The sequence below is a fragment of the Mesocricetus auratus genome, unplaced genomic scaffold (genome assembly GCF_017639785.1).
Source record: "Mesocricetus auratus isolate SY011 unplaced genomic scaffold, BCM_Maur_2.0 Super-Scaffold_100028, whole genome shotgun sequence".
NCBI classification, from domain to species: Eukaryota; Metazoa; Chordata; class Mammalia; order Rodentia; family Cricetidae; genus Mesocricetus; species Mesocricetus auratus.
The window spans coordinates 23962127-23983938 of NW_024429209.1; the positions used below are offsets into that span (position 1 = coordinate 23962127).

Consider the following 21812-nt stretch of genomic DNA (forward strand, 5'->3'; position numbering starts at 1 on the left):
GAAACTACAACATGGTGTGTGTGTGTGTGTGTGTGTGTGTGTGTGTGTGTGTGTGTGTGTGTGTATGTGAAACCTCTGGTGTTGTTCCTCAAGTGTCATCCCCATTGTTTTGATACATGATCTCTTGTTGGTCTAAAAATCACCTGTTGGCAAGGTGATTGGCCTCAGGGATCTTCCTGCCTCTGCCTCTCCAGGCTGGGATTGATAGCATGCTTCACCACACCAGAATTTTGTGTTCAAACAGGATCCTCAGCCTTAAACTCATATCCTCCTGCTGGCAAGGGAAGCGTTTCACCAGCTGAGCCTTCTCCCCAGGGTAGAACCACCTTTGAAGTGTGGCTGCTCTTCCTTACATAACCTGCTTCCTGCTTCTCCCTACCCCAGGACAGGGGCACTCTGTAGACTCTCCTGCATACCTGGGAGGCTCAGAGCCTGCTGCACCCATTCAGGGATGGATGTCCCCTTCTGAGGATTCCTTACCAGCCCTGGAGAACCCAGTGTCCTCAGTCAGTCCTAGGGGAGGGCAGGCAGTAACTTGGCACAAACCAGCTGTCAGGAACACTGTAGACAAAAGACAGAAGACTATGACCAGCTCCAATCCTTCTTGCTGAGCAATGCCAGATCCTGAGGGGGTTACCAGGTGCTCTATTCCCGTGGGTCCTGAGAACCCAGCAGCATCAGATGCTTAGAGGAGGCTCTACTTCTGGAAGGTCAGCCTGTACTGACCCGCATGGCACCCTGGGCAGCCCCATTCACAGCTACACAAACCCCCACACTCAGTGACTTGCAGAGGAGGTAGGAACCAGGATGGAACCCCCAGGAGGGGATGATGAATGCCTTATTTGCCTCAAAGCCCCGTGGCATTTGAGTGAGACTGCTTCTGTACAAAAACAAAACAAATAAATTCTCAGTGTTCAGCCTGGAAGCACTCAGTCTAACAAACGAACAAATTATGTCTTTGTGACAAAGTCATTATTAGAAGGAAGATGAGGTTTCTTTTGAAGTGGGGTGAGGGATCCAGAGTAAAGTGATCTCAGCCCAGGGAACAATACACTTTCCTTAAGTCCTTCCTCTTGGGGTCCCTCTCCTGCGCCCATCCCAAGGGGCAACAGGGTAGAGCCCCCTACCCTGTCGTTACCCTGCTACAGGTAGATAGTGTAGGGTTATGGTACTGCCATAGACAGTAAAAGAGGTACCAGGCTACACCACCAAAAAGGATGTTTGACTCAGGGCTGGAGAGCAACCCTCACACCCTCACCCAATACCCAGCAGTGAAGGATGTAAGATCGTCATTATTAGCTGAGGTTTTCTCCCAAGGGGTTTGGTCTGGAATCTGTATCCATCCATCCACCCCCTTACCACAGCCCTGTTTACAGGCAGGTGCTTCCCAACTCAATCTGCTGATTGGTAGCCTTCAGTGGGAACCGCTGGGTGGTGACTGGAGGCTGCTGCTGGCTGCGTGGAAAGTTTACTTCGTATCTAGCTCATCTGCAGGAATGGGCGGGGGATAGATGCTAAGAACTGTGGAAGCTATGGACTGCTCTAAGGTGCTCAGCCCAAGTGGAGCCAGGCAGGTGGGGCAGTCAGGCTTGTTCCTGGCCCCAGGTCTGGATGACTGTACTTGGCATTAGGGAAAGCCTTGAGAGCAGGGAGGCAGCTCCCCCTTCATTCTTGAACACATGGAGAGATGCAAGCCATGCCACATCTCCTGCATCAACAGGGAACCAGCGTAGACACTGAGTCTTCTAATGGGCAATAAAGGCTGAGAGTTGGGAGAACAGTAGAAAAGACAGGAGGCCCAGTCCCCAGAGACTCAGTCTCACCCTGAGCATCCCTGCATCTGGTTGTAGGGCCCTGGCATGCATCTTGAGGGTCATGGACCCAGAACCACACTAGATTAGGCACTGATCACACATCTTCCCCAGGGTCATGGTGGGGGCTCCAGGCCCCAGGACCTTACAGCACCTGGCAGCCCCCTTTGCATCTTCAGCGCTTTCAGAGATCTGGATGGGCCAACAAGATAAATAGGAGCAAAGGCAGAAACCATCAGTCACAGTGTACAGAGACACACGTGTGTAAGCAGGCATGATACACACAGGCACAACTGAAACTCAGACCTGTGCACATTTGCACACAAAGACACACGCGCACACACACAGATGTACACATGGATACATGCTCGTGCCAACGCAGCTGAGCCAGCGCTTGCTGAGTGCTGGTGCCTGTGGGAAAGCAGTGTGGACACAGCCAGCTCTTAGACCCCCCCAGGCAGCGGGGAACGCTGTCTTACCTTGGCCCAGTACCCCCAAGATCACACTGCCTGGTTCCACCCAACTATGAACAGCAGCAGGAGGCTAGTTCTATTCTACCAAGGGTTAAGGAGCAGCTGCCAGGTCTCCAGTGGAGACCTGAGGGCCGGGTCCAGTGATAACTGCCCTCTCCGCAAGAAACAAATGTGAGCTCTGCTCTCTGAGCTCTGCAGAAGCCCTGGTATTGGCCACACAGTGCGGACTTGTCTAAACCCAGTTCCAGTCCTCAGGCTCGTGAGAAGGACTCCGCCCTCCCCTTCTGTTCCCTCTTCCCTTCTTATTTCTGGGAGTTTCAGGAAGTCTTTCTGGAGTTGCCGCATGTTACTGGGGAAGTGGGGGAGAGGGCTTTTCATCTCGGGGTTACTAGTGTCAACAATAAAAGAATTTAAGACGGACGAAATGCTTGAGGATGATGTTAACCATCTGAAGGAAAAATCAAGGGCAGGAAAGGTGTAAATCTTGGCAAAGGAGGGAGAAGAGAGAAAACACCGTGCCTATTTTTTAAAAACTTAAGCATGGAGGTTTGGCAAAGCAGGCAGCCGTGTGGCCAACAGGCAACTGAATGGCAAAAAGGATGGATGGTTTTAGAGAAAGAATGAATAAGCCCAAAGTACCTAAGATGGCATTCTTAGGCTCTTAGCAGCATTCAAAAGAAAGAGGCAGAAGGGGAAAGTTACACCCATCTGATTCTGGACTCAGAGGGCTGAAATACTTAATAGGTCCTGATGATGGCTCTGGGGCCATCGCACAGCTGGTGGGAGGGAATTCTGGAAAGGAAAAGTGCATCATTTCATTAAAGGGGTAAATATTCCTCCCATCTCTTTAGCGAAGCCTCGGGCGAATCTGCCTCTCAGAGGGGTGTTCCTTAGCCAGACCGTCGACCTGCCCAATTGGAATAACTATTAGGAGAAGAGACAATGGTATGTCTCCACCCAGAGGAAGATTCATCCTTTTGTCTAGGAGGCAACAGCTTTCCCTTAATGAGCCTTCAACACTACTGTAATGCTCCTTTCAACCCTTACAGTTAGGGTTTAATTTTGTTTTTGTTTGTTTGTTTGTTTTTGAACTGAGAAACTGGAAGAGACAAGCATGTAAGGGAAGCCAGGACTGTTTCCTCCCATGCTTGAGATCCTGGTGGTGTGGCCCACGCTGGCCTCCTCCAAGATCACTGTTCAGTCATCTCCTTGGTGACTGAGACCCTCGGGACCCTGGAAGGAGGTCATGGTATTTACGGTGCTGTCTGTGCATGTGTGTCCATGTGCATCTTCGTCTCTATCCATAGACTCCCCACGTGTGCTTGAGAGCCTGTGTACATGTGCAGCTTCCAGAGCACAGAGCCACTGTGCCGGCATGACCGAGCAAGTGAGATGCCAGCAGTGCGCATAGCACCAGCTGGGGACAAAGCCACATAAAGGACCTGACTTGCTAGAGTCTCAGAGAAACGGCCACATGGGTCCTCTCCCTCTTACTAACCACTGGCCTTGACTCCATTTCAATCATGGTAATTTGCCTTCAACACTCAGCCCAGCCTTGCTGTGGATTTTCTCCTGTAGCCGCTATGGTCTGGGAGAATTTACAGACCAACGCCTGAGTGCCTTGAAGTGGCCATTTCAAAGCCATCAAAGGAAGCTCATCTAGCCGGCAGGAACAAGATTAGCAGGGCAGAGACTGCAGCCCCACAAGGAGCCTGGCTGGATGGCTGGATGCAGCCCATGCATCCCAATGCCTGGAACAAGGCTTCCTGCTGCTGCAATTAGCATCCAGGTCAATGGCAGAGCCCGGCAGCAGCCGCAGCATAAAAAGCAGACCTTTGACTCTGCCTGTCCGGCGGGTGCAGCATGCACCTTCCAACCAAATAAAGACAAGTAGCCACCCCTTCCTGCTCTCCCCCAGTCCTGCTGCCCCTCTTCCTTCCCCTCCTCCCTCTCCCCTTCTCCTCCTTTTTCTCCTCCTCCTCCTTCCTTCCCCCTTCTCTGCCTCTCCTCCTCCTTCTCTTATATGCCCCCGGAAGATTGTGTTTGTCTGAGACAGGCGGGGAGGACTTCTGGGAGAAGGCCCTAGTGCAAATGCTTACTCTGAATGCTCCTGGAATGAAACAAATCTCATTCCGCATACACCTTGGACGTGCCTGACGAGGCACCCTAGTGAGGCTGACTGACAGCCCGCGACATCCAGCAGAATGCGAATTAGGATGCCAAGTGCCTGCAGAAAGATGGATTTGTTCAGTGACTTGTACAGGAACAGGTTCTACATGGATATTTCCGAGGGGACGAAGTCCCAGTTGCGGATGGAAGGCATCTAGAGGAGCCACTGGCCAGGGTCGTGGGTTTCGTTGGAGGCACATTTGGGGAGATTCGTGTAACTGGGGTGAACTCACCTTTCATCATGCCGTGAGCACAAGCGTAGGGGTGCTACCTTCAGAGGCTGTGGAGCAGGAGGGCAACGCCCTGCTTGGCAGCAAAAGGCTGGAATAAGCCACAAAAGAGTTCTTGCCTCCACCAAGTACAGCCCATTCTTAGGGTTATTTTAAACCACGTTGGATGTGAAGTAAAAGAGCCTAGGAGATGGTCCTATTCCTCAGAGTCCCTAGGAATAAGACAGGTCCTCAGTCATGCACGACACTAGTCTAGGCCTATTGGCCATCCTAGAACTGAAAACCGTGGCCAAAGGCTTAAGGCGGGGAGGACCAGAGCTCTGACGGTGGCAGATGGTGTTCTGCGGCCTCTAGGTGGCATCTGGCTGCTCACACTCAAACACGTGTTTTGGCTCCTCTTCTTGATCCTTCATGCTCCTTCTATACACTGGGCACTGGTGTGGGAATACAGCCAGCCCCAATGACTATGGTGGTGCCCATTCTTCTCAAAACGGACTGTGACATGACTGCCACTCGGTATGTATTCCATGACCATAAGCACGACCTTTCAGGCAGGAGCCTGCAAGCTGAGGCCCTGAAAGTGACATTTTATTGGCCCGCAGCCCCACTGGTCATTCACACGTTTTGTGGCCAGTTTGGGCTGTGGTGGCCAAGCTGAGCAGTTGGGACAGAGATCCTCTGGCCCACACAGCAAACTCACTCCCTCTGGCCCTTCACAGAAGGTATCTGTGGACTCCTGCTCCGGGACATAGGAGGATGGGGAGGGAGGACCCGAGGTCAGGGTTCAAGAGGTTCCCACTGTCAGGTTAGGGGCACTGATGACCCATCTCACCTTAACTCGGTCAGGCTTCTTTGCTTTGTGGGCCTAATGGCAGGGCTTCTTACTCTCACCCTCAGCAAGGACTCAAGCCATGGCAGAAATGGTGAAAAGTCAGCGTGATGCCACCCTGCCCGAGAGCTTGGGTTGTAGAGTCCTGGCCCTGCAAACACTCAGCAATGCTCCTGTGCTCTGTCCAGCACAGGGTCCTTGCTGAGATTCAATGTTAAGAAGCCTTTTCAGGTGTCACCACCACTTACCCCATCACCAGGACCAGCCACAGCCCTGGCCCCTCTCTACCTGTATCTAGTGTAGGCTGCCATCCTTGACTGCTGCCCAGGTTCTGCCTCCCCTGAGGGCAGAGCACCCCAAAATTATGTACACAGTTATGTCAATTCCCTGTTTCTCCACCAAGGGCTCCTGACCCTGTCAACCTTTCCAGGCCCATAGGATCCCAGCTCACAAACAAGCATAAAGCTCTCTGAAAACAAGCCAACTTCACACTACCTTGAGCTCACCTCTGCCTCCTGCTGAGGCCTCCACCTCCAACTTCTGCAAGTAGGGCATCTTGCAGACGTCAGGCTTTTGGTATGTGACTTTGAGCCTTAGATAGAGTGAGCTTGGGACGTCCAACATCTTAGACAGTGCCAGAGGGTGTAGAATGAAGGGGTATATAAGCAGCCCCATAGGAGAGATGGGCAGGCACAGCCATAAAGTTCTGGAATTTCCAGTAAGAGCCAGGTTGCACCCCCTCTGGTCTACAGCCTGCAATACAACCCACTTCCAACTCAGAACAATAATCAGCAACCGTCTGACTGCTGGGGTCTGTCTGTGCAGCATAGCAACAGATGGTAAAATGACCAAGGCCCCCTCTGCACTCTTTGTGGAGGGACATCAAGGCTGGCTAATCTGAGACTGTGAGAGAGCTGTGAGTCTGAGGGAAGGCTCCTCAAGTCCCTGACTCTCAATAATCAGAAGGCTGACTCACAGCCTGGCAATGGGTGGGTAAGCCCTGGACCAGTCTCCCTCCTGCCCTAGACACAGACAGGGCAGGAGAAGCTGTGGCTAGCAGCATGCCAGAGATTCATCCTGTCCTCAGAGGGTAGTTCAGCCTTTGGGTTGTCTGTGACTTCAGAGTTCAGTGGGGATCATGAGGGGAATGATCAGGACCAGGCTGCGTAAGGTGATCTGGCCCATTCTCTCCTGCATGGGGGGGGGGGGGATGGCAGGCCCGCAGTGAGGCAGGAAGGAGTTCAGGGTCACTTGATAAGATCAACTCTGGCCTTCCTCTTCCTGCCTTCTCCCCTTACCTAGAGAGAAAGAATTTATACCTACAGCTCTCTCATTCACAGGCACTATGGAGAGTGAGGATTTGCAGGCTGTGGCATTCATAAGAAAAGAAACGTCCCATGTGGCTGTAAAGGCAAAGCATGGAAAACCTAATGAGGTAATGGGATGCCATGAGGGCTTGTAGACAGGGAGGGAAGGGCAGTCTATAACAGAGAAGCTCTCTTCTCCCCAGCCCCTCTGTTTACTGTTCAATAGCCTCATCTACCAGCCTTCCCACCTCAGGTATGTGGGGGGGGGTGAGTGTGTCTGTGTGCCTGTGTCTGTGTGTCTGTGTGTCTGTGTCTGTGTGTCTGTGTGTATATGTCTGTGTGTCTATGTCTGTATGTCTGTGTCTGTGTGTCTGTGTCTGTGTGTCTGTGTCTGTGTGTCTGTGTCTGTGTGTCTGTGTCTGTGTCTGTGTGTCTATGTCTGTGAGTCTGTGTGTCTGTGTGTCTGTGTGTCTGTGTGCCTGTGTCTGTGTTTGTGTGTCTGTGTCTGTGTGTCTATGTCTGTGTGTCTGTGTGTCTGTGTCTGTGTGTCTGTGTGTCTATGTCTGTGTGTCTGTGTGTCTGTGTCTGTGTCTGTGTGTCTGTGTCTGTGTCTGTCTGTGTGTCTGTGTCTGTCTGTGTCTGTGTCTGTGTGTCTGTGTATGTGTGTCTGTGTCTGTGTATCTGTGTCTGTGTCTGTGTGTCTGTGTCTGTCTGTGTGTCTGTGTCTGTGTGTCTGTGTCTGTCTGTGTGTCTGTGTCTGTGTCTGTCTGTGTCTGTGTCTGTGTGAAAGAGAGTATGTGTGAGTGTATATGTGAGGGAATGTGGGGGTATGTATGTGAGACTGTGTGTGTGTGTGTGTGTGTGTGTACATGCGCACAAGGGTGTGGAAGCTAATGGTTGATGTCAGGTATCTTCCTCTATCACTGTCCACATTATTTTTTGAGATAGCCTCTCGCTGAACCTAAAGTTTAACAATTGGTCAGACGGCTGACCAGCAAGTCCCTACCTTTCCAGTCACCATACCCCCAGTGTTAGGATGACAGGCATACGTCTGAAGGGAAATGCATCTAGGGAAGAGGAGAGGTGGGGGGGTTGGGAAGAGTGGGGTTGGAATGTATGAGAGAAGAAGAAGAAAAAAGCAACACTTTGCTAACTAGCTGTCTCTCGAGCCATCTGCTGCCATTTCTAAGGAGCATTTACTTCTGTCTGCCCTCAGATGCCCCACCGTCCTGCCCAGCAGGAAGCTGGCTTGAGGCAAAGTGTCCCCTTGCCAGAGGTGAGACCCACAGCCTGGTCAGCCAATAATAAAAGGCCAGAAGCCTAGTTTTGTACAAGTTATGGGTGAGTCCTCCGACATGCCTGAGGCTCTGTGTGGGGGAATGAAAGGCCTCTCTCCACCACCCTCTTCCCTGGCATGGCCACCTCTAAATCCTCTTCCTGTGGGTGGGTGGGGACACTGCCTTCTATTGCTATAATCAGATTTATCGAGCAGGGACAGAGCACTAATCCCATTGAGGCGCTGATGTCGAAGAGCCAGATGTCCACGGGGAAGTGTGGTGGCCAGCTTTGGCAATAGGTGGTAATTAGAAACTGGGAGGAGCAGGCAGGATATTTGCTGCACTACCCGCACAATTACATGGCAAGGAAAAGCACACAGAAAATTGCGGGGCTGGAGATTCAGCTGCAATGAGAATGGGGTGGCGTGGCAGCCAGTCCACAGGGATGGGCAGGGGGCTGCGTCCTGGATGCCTCACACTAAATGCACACCCTGAGATGCATTGTGCGTCTTCCTCACACCCACTGAACCCCAGCAGCCAGTCTTGTACCAACCTTGCAAAGCCTCCCTCCCAAGCCCAGCTGAGGGCTTTGCATGATCACCGAAATTACGAAGCTAACGTCCAGGAGTCCCAGGCTCTCCTGGCATGGAACAGAGAACTTTCTTGGATGGCTCAACCTTTGTTAAGGGCTCTAAGTGCACTGCGTTGAGCTCTTGGCCCGATGTTTAATCCTTCAGTGTCAAATTAGCACCCTGCGTCTTAGGAAAATGCAAACAAAAGGCGTATCAGCAAAGCTGGTTGAATTGGCTTGTTTTTTTTTTTTTTTAATCAGGGACACAGCATATGCATCTTAGCAAATGGAAACAGTTGCCCGTGAGAGGAAATGCTGCTGTCCTGGCTGGCATGGACAGAGCCATGGGCTCAGTTCAGCCACACTGCTTTCCTGGCTGCAGGTATAAAGAGAGCCTTATGCGCAGGCTAGAGCCCTTTCCTGCTCCACTGTGTTGGGTAAAGAGGAGGGGTGTGGGCCCGGCAGTGCCCAGTCCACCTACTCTGAACTGTGCTGCCCCTGAACTTGCTAGGGAGGGATCTCGAAGTCACTTGCTGCTGCTCAGCAGAACTCCCACAGATTTGAACATTCTAATGGGCTTTTTGGCTGACAGATATTTGAAGGCGTGTCAGATATTTGTCAGTCCTCCCTGCACTGAAGACTTAACTTCCCTATACAGATGGCTGGGGGGGGGGGGCAGTCTTGAGAGGGGCTAGAAACATTGAAGCAACTTGCCACCTGTTTCTGTCCTCCACCAAGGAAGCAAGCCCCATGCTGCCGCCAGTTGTGCTGAGGGTTCTGGACGCAGGCTGCTCTGCGCCCAGCCTGCTGTAGTAAGCCCTTCCCAGACACTTGAGGTCTGGCACAGGTGGACAAGGGCAGAGCTGTTGAGAAGGTCATTTTGCTAATCCAATCGAGGCCTCTGGGCTGAGTTTGTGGTCTTCTGACAACCAAACTGGTGCCAGGCCTGTCGCACAGCCCGGGGCACTGACAGGATGTGGAAACTCGGGTTTTCTGTTGCCGGGTCCACAACCAGGCAGCAGCCTCTGCTCCTCTGGACAGCAGGACGGAAGAGTCTGCCGCTCACACCGGAGGTGGCCAGTACGCAGAGCGGTGGGAGGGTGGCGCGTGCCGGTCTGCTGGGAGCAGAAGGGTACCGGGGTCCTGCGCGCAAGCCATGTGGACCAGAAGCACTCTTCGCATAGGTGGGGTGCTGTCCGTGGTCCTGACATCCCATCTAGGACTTAAGAACTACAAACCTCCCAAACCTCCCAATGGGACTCTGTCTGAGGTCCAGCCTCTTTCAGTAAGTCCAGACCAGAAAAGAACAAGGGCCCCAATAGTGGGGTGGGGCAAAGCAAGGAAGTGGGCAGAAGCTTTCGAAGAAGTTCCCAAGGACTCCCAGTCTTTGTGCTGACTACTCCCCAATCTGGTGGCCGCCCAAAGAGGTATCACCTGGAAACTGGAGGGATGTGATCAAGCACACTCATTTTCATCTGGCTGGGGTCCCGTCTGCCTCTTTGTCTCCCTTCTGAGCTGCAAGTCCTGGAGCTTCAGTTTCCAGTCCTGGTACACTTGGAGCTCGCCTGGGTCGAAACCACCACTCCCAGACACCGACAAGCATAACAGGGATTCAGGTGGAGACTGAGACAGCGTAGCATCCTGGGCCTGTCACTCTCTGTGACGTTCTAGAAGGGACTGCTCCAGAAATGTCCTTATACCTTAAGATCTCTCCTCCTCCCTGTTAGCCACTTAACTAGAACCAGGCATCCTTAGGGGCTCCTAGACAATGGTTTCTCTGTCCTCTTCCACAGTCCTACCCTGAGAACAAATGCTGTGGAGTCACTCTCATTCCTGGGCTGTGTCACTTTAAGAGACTCCCCCCCCCTGTTTTCCAGGCCCCAGCTGCCCACCTGTGAAACGAGAATAGACCCACTAGATACAGGCTTCTTTTGTCCCTATTATTTCCCAGATCTGGGAATAAGTGATGGCTTTGGGGTGACATGGGGGCTCTTGTTCACACCAGGGCATCTGATGTAGGGCACTAGGCACATCCAGTTTGTATGATGAGCGAGGTATTTCAGCTCCAACTCAGAAAGGGCACCTAAAGCTTGTACTGAGGTCCCCATACAGGTTGGTCAGGTTTTCTGCAGTGCCGAGCTGTGCCTTAGGGGAACACAGGAAGCCACCACGTTTTCCTTTGCTTTCTTTTTTTTTCCTTTGCTTTCTTATACACTTTCTCCATAAACTGTTATCTTGGGGCACCTGGTGTCAACCAGTGCCCCCCAAGGAGCAGATGCATGGGGACTGGCCAGTTGCCTCGGTGGCAGGCATTCGAGTCATTCTGGTTTTGTTGTTTCAAACGAGGCTGCACTGACAGCCTTGATATCAAGTCTTTCTGGTATCCATTGTGCTGCAATCCCTGGTCTCAGCAGAGGTGGAGAAGGGAGGCCAGGAATTGTGAGGAACCTGCTAGTGCTGGCCTTCGAAGACTGTCTTCTATCTGCAGTCTGCCCCAGGCTAGACCATTGCTGAACCTGTCCTGGCTGGGGCTCAGCCAGTCTTACAGAGGAGACAGCCTTCTGCCAAGCTAGCCTAGGCTTGTCCTGAAGGTCACCACACAGGGAAGGACTAAACAGGAAACTTCTCATACCTTACCCTTCCGTCTTTTGAAACTCTTGGATTTTGCAGCCCCTTTGCCTCCTTCCCATCCATGTGGGCTGCTTGCTGGAGTGAATGAGTTCCACTTTTTATCAAAACACAGTGGGCTTAACTAGGGGGGTTGGGAGGCTCAGAATTGCTCTTCAGAGGGGAATTCAGATGAGGATGAGAGATCCAGCTCAGGGATGGGGGCCAAGTCCACCTCTTGATGGCTTGAGTCAGGGGTACATACTACCATCTGCTTGAAATCTCATCTGTTGACAGACAGACTATATCACACACACACACACACACACTCACACACCACCTGTGTACCTGTGCACAAGCTTGGACTCACCATCCCTGGCCATAGTTTCTTCTCTACTCTGTCCTTTATTCTGCCTCCCTCCTTCTCCATGAAAATGTAGATTTAGGGAGGGCCGTAGATAGGCTACCCCTATCCCTCATAAAGAATCATCCCAACTTCCTGACAAGAAACCTCAGCCTGCTTCTTTTGCCCACCCTGATGGTAATCCTGGGCACTACTGAAGGCCCCCAATGATGCATATCAGTCTCTGGATAACACAGAATCAGAGTGGGACCTGTTTTAGGTCAAACTGTCCAAGGACACAGGATTCCTATCTGTTTTGAGGTTCAAGTCTACACCTCCAGCCTCAAGCCCCTTACTCTCCTGTTTTCTGCCACTTTCTGGAGCTCCTTCCTCATGCCCAAGCATTTCCAATCCGAGCTGAGGGGAGAGTGACAGCCAGGGTGGAATAGAAGGCAAAGGACACCAGAGGCCAACACGCCCTTTGTGTCTACTGTCCAGGGTCCCCACCCAGCTTTATTCCCAGGATCTGGTCATGGCTGTCCTAACCACAAAGGTGGTGGTGGAGGGTGGCCCAGCACCTAGCTGGCCTTAGGACACTAGGGAGGGCACCCATGGGAGTTGGTACATATGTCTAACACAGGAGAAGAAAAACAAAGAAATACCAGGAGACACAGACACACAGATGGGGAGGCAGAGACAGAGGGGACAACAGAGACACTGTATGGCATGTGCTGTGCCTCCCTAAGACCAGCAACACTGAGGCTGGCCTCTCCCCAGCCTTTACTCATTTCAGCTGAGATGAGACAACTCTTCCCACAGCAGATTACTAGAGGCCCCGCCCTCTCCTGCTTTCCTGCTATTGGCTGTGTCCCTTCCTACTGCTCAGAGTCACAGATCAGGGTCCTATTGGGTCAGCCCCTGGCATGTTCTCCAGAACACCCACCCAGGCTGTTTTGGATGGGCACACTGGAAGATGCTGTGGGTGCTTCCAGCTAGGTGGGATGGTACTGAGACATTCTTCTGTGAGCTCAGCATGACCCTCCAGCTGGCAGAAGCCATAAGTGACCCTCAAGGCTATCCTGTGTGGGCAAGACTGGGATGCCCATGCAAGTTGGAAGCAGACAAGCTGGGAGTCTGGGCCACACCTGGTGAGGATCAGAAAAGAGCTCAGTCTGGGAACCTTAGGGTTAGGAACCTGTAGGCCAGTGAAGGCCTAGAGCCAATGCCTGTCTTGCTACTCTGCTTTGGCTCGGGACAGTCCCCGAAGTAGCTGTCTGCTGCCTGTGTTCAGCGAGGTGTGGTATTTCGAATGTTTTGACATTTTAAATCTGTGTTGGATACATTCGGCGTGTTTAATTCCACCATGACTCACCAAGAATTGAGTCAGTGTGTCTTCTGGGATGGGGCACAGCTGGACCCAGAGCCAGCCGAGAATGTCTTGCTGCCCTCCCTGGGCCTCCAATGGACTGAGCAAAAAGCACATGGCAGGAGCAGCTCTGGCTCCTGACCCTGGGGGTGGGGAGCATGGAACAGACCCTCTGTTCTCAAGGTCAGAGGGGATACAGCTTGGGAGGGCACACAGGACCCAAGAAAGAAACAAATCCATGACCAGCCTCTTCCGAGTTACTGACTCCAAGTCACAAGAACCTCAGAGATTTGGTTTCCCCAGATGTAGAAGGCCTGGATGGATTAGTAGGGCTACAGTTTTCCAGACGTCCGAGAGGCACCATGTGGGTGGGAAAGACTATGGAGGCATCAGTGTTAACGGTTTGCCTGCAGAGTGAGAGCCAAGGGCTCAGCCTCACTGAACAGACCATGCTATCTCCAGACCCGGGACTCAGAGCCTGGACCCTTGTCAGATCACCTTGGGTTTTACCCAGTCCCGGGAGCAGATGCTGATCACTTCCAAGCCCGTTAGAGTGGGAGCTGAGCGTGAGGAGGAGGTCCAGGGGACGGACTGACTGGTCTGGTGGACGGGCTAGGTGGGCATGGCCTTCCTAAGTTGTGAAGTACCTCCCAACCCCAGCTCCGAGTACACTGGCATGATAGTCCCCAGGTCTGGTGGATAAACGGCTTCCTCTTGCTCTCTGCAGGTTAACACCTTCATGTCCTTTGTGTTCCCCATGCTGGTCATCTCCATCCTAAACACTGTGATCGCCAACAAACTGACAGTCATGGTGCGCCAGGCCAACGAGCAAGGCGGGGTGTGCACTGTGGGCACCCAGAACAGCTCACAGCACAGCACATTCAACATGTCCATCGAACCCGGTCGCGTGCAGGCCCTGCGCCACGGAGTCCTCGTCTTACGTATGTAACCTCAGACCCTGGGGAGTAGACAGAGCTGTGGGGGCCCAACCCAGAACCAAGTAGAAAGGTGTAGGATAGAACGGGGGATAGAATGAATGTGGACTAGAACAAATGTGGGATAGAATGTGGAATAGAACATGGGATAGAACGGGGGATAGAACGTGAGATAGAACGGGGGTTAGAACATGGGATAGAATGTGGGATAGAACGGGGGATAGAATGTGGGATAGAACGGGGGGGGGGGTAGAACGTGGGATACAATGTGGCATAGAATGAATGTGGGATAGAATGTGGGCCCAAGCCCAGCCGCAGCCCTCTGCTCTCTTCACTCCCTCATACCTTCACTCACCAACCAGACGCTGGGTGCCACCACTGAAGGTGAAGTATTGCTCCAGCCCCCTTGCGGGGAATCAAGTCTCTTTCAAGTATGCAGATAACCCCAGGCACATGCACAAGTGAAGTCACATGACCAGACCGGGCAGCTGGGGACCTCCATGCGGGCAACATATAACTATTCAGGACTAGAAGGTCCTGGTAACAGAGTTGGAGGCAAAAGATATCCCAAGCAAACGCCGGGTGGTCAGACAGCACTCGCAATGATGCTGGGCAGAGGGGGTAGGCCTGAGTCCTGCAGCTGATACAACCTCAGGAAACAGTCATCCGGTGTGGTGGATGGGAGAGACTCAGGACAAAAGTCCTTTTATCCTCCAGACCTGTGTCTTGCATCTTTGCTATGGCTGTGGCTCCTTCCTGGTCCTGCCCCCTTCAGGCTTGCTTCCCAGCAGCTCCAGGTGCACATGGCAGCAAGGAGTCCCCCAGGCCAGCACCTCAGAGCCCAGAGTGGCTGGCACCCGCTCTGTGTGGGTCTAGGTGGCATTCTTCACAGATGCCCTCGCCTCTACCCAAAGACAGCATTCTCAAACACCTCCTCCCAGGGATAGATCTCAGAGCAAGCACCTCGTGTCTGCACTAACCTAATGTCTCTCAGGGTAGCTGGAAGAGTGAGTGAGGCCATGTCCTGCTTCCAAGGAGGAGCCTGAGGCTGATGGTCGAGAGGAGCATCCAAGGCCTCTAGCAGAGCTGTGTCTGGGGATGAGGGATGTCAGTGGTCAGTGCTGCCCACCAGGACGCATCTGGGCCAGGGCACCCGTCAACTGCCACAAAGGTCTATCTAGTGCCGAATACTATTCCATCGTACGGTGCTCACTTCACGGTTCAGGAGCACACATTCCTGTTGAGTGCGTGGACCACAGGACCACAGACCAGCGTGGCAGCAGCTCCACCTGTCTGTCCACTGGCTCCCAGGTCTCTTCCATTTCTGTGACTGCGAATATGGGGTGCAAGTATTTCTTTCAATTCTTTCAAGTCCATTCCCCAGATATGGGGGTACTGGGTCATGTGTAATTGTTGCTCTTATTTTTTTATCTTTAAGAATTGTTGCTTAAAACCAGTGGCTGCAACATTTAACATTCTTGCGTCTGTTTGGTTGCTTTGTGTGTATCTGCTTCGTGTGTTTGCGTGTGTGTACACACGTGTGTGGAAGCCAGGGGTTGACAGCGGGTGCCTTCCTCTTTTGCTCTCTGCCTTCTCTTTTGAGATGGTGCCTCCCACCAAACCTGGAACTCACTGATTCAGCCGTGCTAGCTTGCCCGTGAACTCTAGGTATCCACACTTCTCTCTGCATCGGTCTGCAGTCTCCTAGTACTAGGTTACAGAAACACGCTGCTGTGCCAGGTGCTTTTTACTGCCAAAAAGGAAGAAATGGAGAGAGAGAGAGAGAGAGAGAGAAGGAGAGAGAGGGAGAGAGAGAGAGGGAGAGAGAGAGGCAGAGAGAAGGAGAGAGAGAGGGAAAGAGAGGGAGAGGGAGAGAGAGAGGGAGAGAGAGAGAGGGAGAGAGGGAGAGAGAGGGAGAGAGAGAGGCAGAGAGAAGGAGAGAGATAGGGAAAGAGAGGGAGAGAGAGAGAGGGAGAGAGAGAGAGAGAGAGGGAGAGAGAGAGGCAGAGAGAGAGAGAGAGGGAGAGAGGGAGAGAGAGGAGAGAGAGGGGGAGGGAGGGAGAGGGAGGGAGGGAGGGAGAGAGAGAGAGAGAGGGAGAGGGAGAGAGGGAGAGAGGGAGAGAGAGAGGAGAGAGAGAGAGGGAGAGAGGAAGAGGGAGGGAGGGAGGGAGGGAGGGAGGGAGGGAGGGAGGGAGGGAGGGAGGAAGAGGTCCATGACCACAGGATGCATCTTTGTCTCTTGTGGCTCTCTCCATGTTTCTCAAACAAATGGCTCTGTCTGGCAGGGGCTGTTGTCATCGCCTTTGTGGTCTGCTGGCTGCCTTACCACGTACGACGACTCATGTTTTGCTATATCTCGGATGAGCAGTGGACGACGTGAGTACTTGGACTATATAGCAAACGGGGGCAGAACTGCCATGAACCCCACAACCCACAAGCTGGTCTGGAATGACGTGGAGCTTCTAGGAGCCTGTCGCCCCAGGGAGGATGGCTGTAACCCAGAGGTCAGAGCAGGTGGCAGATCTTCAAGGTCATGCCTGAGACATCTGTGTCAGACCCGAAGGTCCGTTGGGCCACAGCCACCCCAGGATTGGACTTGAGGGCTCAGCAGACTCACACAGGGTGTCGTGACTTGCCACAGCAAAGGGAGAGGAAGCAAAGTCAGGAGAGACAGACAAGTTCAACTCCCAGATGCATACAAGCCACTTGTGAGCGTCATTAACTGGGCAACTCACAGGAGACTCGGTGTCCGGGTTCTTAGAGGAGACTAGTCCAAGAGACCCCCTTCTGCTCACCCTGACCCAGGCTCCCAGAGGGAAAGTAGGTGATCAGCATGACGCCTGTTTTTACAAACAAGGCCGCTGATGATGAGAGGGTCCAGCCACTTAGCAGGCCTGCTCCATGAACTCTTTCTGCACCCAGAACACGGCTGCCGGATACGTGAGTGTCAGCACCTTGAGGGTAATAGGCACCAGTGGACAAGACACAGTTTCTGCTCAACAGGGAGATAGTAGTTAGCACAGGAACAGTCCTGTGAAGGTTTCTGAAGCTCAGGGATGTCTCGGGGAGGGCGGGGGGGGGGGGTGGACACAACACGCACAGGCGTCAGGAGCCTCAGCGGTTCCTATCTTTGCTGTGTGGTTAGGGACCAGTGGGGCCCTGGAGCTTCCGAACAGGACTCTGTGGGCAATTAAAATGTGCTACTGAGAGAAGCAGAGTAGAGCAGAGAGGCCTCCTCACCCAAGTGGGGCTGTGGTCAAAGCCGGATCCACCAGATAACCCCGGGGTAAAAGGCCCTGAGGGTTGGGGCTGGTATCCCAAGCCACCATACAAGCCCATGCCTGGTCCCTGACTTGCTGAGGACTCTGGGGGCTCTAAATGCCTGTCTCCTCCCCCACAGGTTCCTTTTCGACTTCTACCACTACTTCTACATGCTGACCAACGCCCTCTTCTACGTCAGCTCCGCCATCAACCCCATCCTCTACAACCTGGTCTCTGCCAACTTCCGCCAGGTCTTCCTGTCCACGCTGGCCTGCCTGTGTCCTGGGTGGCGGCGCCGGAAGAAGAGGCCGACATTCTCCAGGAAGCCAAACAGCATGTCCAGCAACCATGCCTTCTCTACCAGCGCCACTCGGGAGACCGTGTACTAGGCCCTAGGGAGGCTGGGCTTGAGGCCTCAGCCTGTGCTCAGGGCAACACCCTCCCAGACCTCTGGGGGTTAGCCAGGGGTCAGTCTAAATCGTGGCTGGTGAGCCCCTGGGGCACCCTGGAGAGCTTCTCTTTCCAGTTTCTCTTTCTTTTCTTCCAAATCTGCCCACCCCCCTCCTCCCAGTTCCCTATTCCTGCTCCCCATCCCCCCTCCTACCTACCATTTAAAAAGGAGAACAGAGGCTGTTTCTCTCCCTGCCCCCCATAAGGCCTCTAACAAGAAGAAATTAGCGCTCACCAAGGATAGCCTCCTTTGTTCCCGGACTAATGGATGTTTAGAAAGAAGAAACAAAAGCGCTGGGACCGGGCCCTTGGGCAGACGGGATGTTGCAAACATAACGGCACCTTGTAGCTGCACCGGACGGGCCAGACGGCGACTGAAGCTGGACTTGGGCTCAACGTCCACAGGCCAAGGCTCCATCGTAGCTTCCCCCTGCCTCCACTCCTGCCTGGTCCAGCAGATTCTGTGGCTCTCTCCGAACCTCATGCCCAGACCCTTTCCTTGGCAGGCCGGCACGTCACCTCTCCCAGAGTGCTCCAGGGAATCCTGCAACGTTCCCCTTAAGGCTCAGGGCCCACAGCCGAAAGCTGAGAGGATTCAGCTATGGCCCACTAAAGAAAGCCAAGTTCTCACACGCTTGGGAAGGACAAAAGGGCTGGCCTGAGTGCATACAGAGCTAGGACTCCCTCTGTTTCAGGCATGTCCTCGCAGGGATACTTGCACTGGGACCTTGGCCCCTTGGATCTGGAGGAGGATGGCAGATGAGTGGGGCCCAGCCTCCCCTGTCCAGGTGACTTTGGTGGGGGGGGGGGGATGCACACTCCTGTGTCTCTCACACAGCTGTACAGACTGAGGTCTGGCAGCTGCTGGCTTCAGGGCAGGGCTCCTGAGAAGGGCACTGAGCCAGGCCCTCAGCAGGATGCCAGTGTCTGAGCCTCTGCAGGTAAGGAGATGCCAATCCCCCGGCATCCAGCTGGCCAGCAGCCTGGACTGAGGCATATGCCAATTTGTTACCAGCTGCCAAGCAGCCGCCCTGGCCCAGGTTCTAGGCGCCCAGAAAAGCAGGCACCCTTCATCTCTGGGAGCTGTCTCCAAACAAGACAGAACCATCTAGCCTCCAGCCAAGAAAGTTGGCTGAGTGCTTGGAGACGGTCCCAGGATGCCCTGGACCAGCAGGGCAGGAGTAGCGGGAGAGCCAGAGAGCCAAGCTCAGCCTTTTGCAAAAGAGTCCTGGGCCCCATTGTCTGGAAAAGAAATGAATAGATGGTAACTGGTTTGCGTGAACAGTACTACCATGGGACATGGGAGGCCTAGTCACAGCCCAGGGCTAGCCTCTACTCCCTGTGGCCTATAAGACAATGGGTTGAATGTTGGGGTATGTGTGGTCCCCCAGATATAGCCACTCTGCTACTTGAACCCCACAAAACACCACTGCCAATATCATGACCTCTCGGGTAATCAAAGGCAGGGTCTGGGTGAGTCAGGCTCATGGGTGACAACAGGAAGGTATGATCATCCCAGAGGAGGCCTCTCACCCAAGAACTGTCTACATGGGAGCCCCTCCCAGCCCTGTGGAGCCATCTTGCCCAGTGAGTGGGTCACAAGCCAGTGCTTCTTCAGGAGGGTTTGGACTTATACCAGGCAGCCCAACCCCAGGCCCCTATCCTGGGTTCCCAGACCGTGGGCAAGCTGTTCTTCTGAGCCCCATTTCCTCATCTTGGGCTATCTGGGACTGTCTTGAAGTAAACACAAGTGAGATAACTCTGAGCCTCCCAGAAACGCTGTGGCTGTCACCAGAAGTCTTTGCTGTGGTAGTTAGCCTCTCGTCTGTGTGCTTGATGTAGTTAGGGACGTGTGTCCGTTCACCGCAAGATGTACCTGTGACCTTGGCTTGGTATCCTCAGCTCTGGGCCAAGTCAGGATGGAAATAGTTCTAGAGGCTGGCCTTGGTGTCCTGGGTCACAAATGCAGAGTCTCACCAGCCCCGCAGTGATGTGGACACAGGGGCTGTGCTCCCAAACTTATGTCAGAATGGTCCCCATCCCACCACACTGTAATCAAAGAACACCCCCCCATAGAGAATAAAGGAAGCTGTGAATACCCAGTTTGGGCCTTTGTGTATGCATCCGTTCACACAGCCATCCATTCATCCAACGTGCGGGCTTTTATCTGCCTCTGATAAGCTATGTGTTAGGGTTAGGGTTAGGGTTAGGGGTTAGGGTTAGCGTTAGGGTTAGGGTTAGGGGTTAGGGTTAGGGTTAGGGTTAGGGGTTAGGGTTAGGGTTAGGGGTTAGGGCTAGGGTTAGGGTTAGGATTAAGGTTAGGATTAGGGTTAGGGATACTGGCCACCTCCCTGCCCACCTTCCTGAAGAGTTAAAAGTCTCCCCCCCAACACACACTTACACATACACACACACACACACACACACACACACACACACACACACACACCTGCTGCCAGGCTTCACACTTGTTCTCAGCAGAAGCAGCTTTAATCTCTGGTTGAACTTCAAAAAACAAAATTTTATGATTTTTTTTTTAGACAATACAGTTTTCCTCAGAGCTAAGACGTCTACATCCAGAATGAGGATAAAAAAGGCAGCAGTGTTTCCTGGCTTTCACTCAAATGTCAAGTGGCCCGAGCTGAGCAGAGCTGCACTCAGATGTTAGACAGGCACCCGAAACGGTGGCAGCGGTAGTGATGACGTCAGCCATGAACACTCTCCAGTCTCACCTCTAAGAAAGGAGACTCAACCTAGAGCCAACAGGACCCCTTCCCTAAGCCTCAGGAGCTGCCATATCCTCCTGCCTATAGAGCTGACTCTCTATCCCCTTGGTTCTTTGGGCCCTCTGGGGTGAGATGCACTGTCACCAGCCTGCCTAGATTCTCTCTCTGCCTCGGGATTATAATTTAGTTTTAGTTGGCTTGCTGCTGCTGTGCTGAAACACCATGACCAAATGCAACTTGGGGAGAAAAGGGTTTATCTCACTCACAATTCCATGTAATGGTTCATCATCAAAAGCCGTGAGGGCAGGTACCTGGAAGCAGGAGCTGATGCAGAGGCCATGGAGGGGTGCAGCTCACTGACTTGTTCCGTATGGCTTGCTCAGCCTGCTTTCTTATAGAACCCGGGACCACCACCCCATGGGTGGCCCCAACCACAATGGGCTGTGCCCTCTCCCGTTGATCACTTATTAAGAAAATGCTCTATAGGCTGTCCACAGCCCTATTTTATGAAGGGATTTTTCTCAATGGACGTTTCCTCCTTTCAAATGACTGTAGTTTCTGTCAAGTTGACATGAACCTAGCCAGCACATATTCCCACACAATGCTTTCTGCCACAGAGGTAGGGACAGCCCAGAAGCTGCCTTTTAACCTGTCCAGCTCCCTCCATCTTCCAGCTTCTTTTTTTGTTTTGTTTTGTTTTTTGTTTTTTACAAGACAGGGTTTCTCTGTATTGTTTTGGAGGCTGTCAGTCCAGCCCAGCCTCGAACTCACAGAGATCTGCCTGCCTCTGCCTCCCAAGTGCTGGGATTAAAGGCATGTGCCACCACTGCCCGGCTTTCCGGCTTCTTGAGGAGAGAGAAAAGTCACCTTCTTCTTGGGTTGTGCAGTGTGGGAGACCAATGGCATGATGAGTACCTGAAGACAGGTAGAGGTGAGAATTGTGTCCACTTGCTTAAATATTGGATGGGGTTAGGCAGTTACGTGCATGTTATGTCTGGGTACACACACTTTAAATAAACTGAAGACCCAGGGCCACTGGCCACCCTGCCCAGCACCTACCTAGCTGCTTTCTGGACTGAGGTATGCCCCGCCTCATCCCTTTCCTACCCCCTCCTTTTACCAGAGTCAGGGACTCACACTCCATCCCTGCCCGGCCATCCGGGCAGAGGCAGGGCCATGTCTACTACAAAGTTCTTCCGCCAGACATGAAGAACTGTCTGCAACAGAGCCTCCAGGACCTCTTCCCCTTCTCCCAGAGTCTTCAAAGGACGTTGTATCCTCAGAAACATGTAAGTCTGCTGGCATCGGCCCCCCAGCCCTACCCTGCCCTGCAGAACCAGGAGCCCAGATCTAGGAGTCTGCTCTCCTAACAACTGCTCTAATGGGATGCTTCCTGACGTCCAAGTGTCACCATATCCTCCCCAGCCTTCCATCCATCCATCCATCCTCCATTCACT

At 53.1% G+C, this 21812-nt stretch overlaps 1 protein-coding gene across 1 annotated transcript in view; it reads left to right on the forward strand.

Moving 5' to 3' along the window:
• Positions 1-19731, forward strand: part of Ntsr1 (neurotensin receptor 1) — a 41652-nt gene extending 21921 nt beyond the window's left edge. Inside the window, exons 2-4 of the mRNA XM_005074521.4 lie at positions 13711-13924; positions 16204-16294; positions 17319-19731. Coding sequence (XP_005074578.1) covers positions 13711-13924; positions 16204-16294; positions 17319-17568 — 555 coding nt within the window. The 3' untranslated portion in view covers positions 17569-19731. The remainder of the gene's footprint in view (positions 1-13710; positions 13925-16203; positions 16295-17318) is intronic.
• Positions 19732-21812: the final 2081 nt, after the last annotated feature.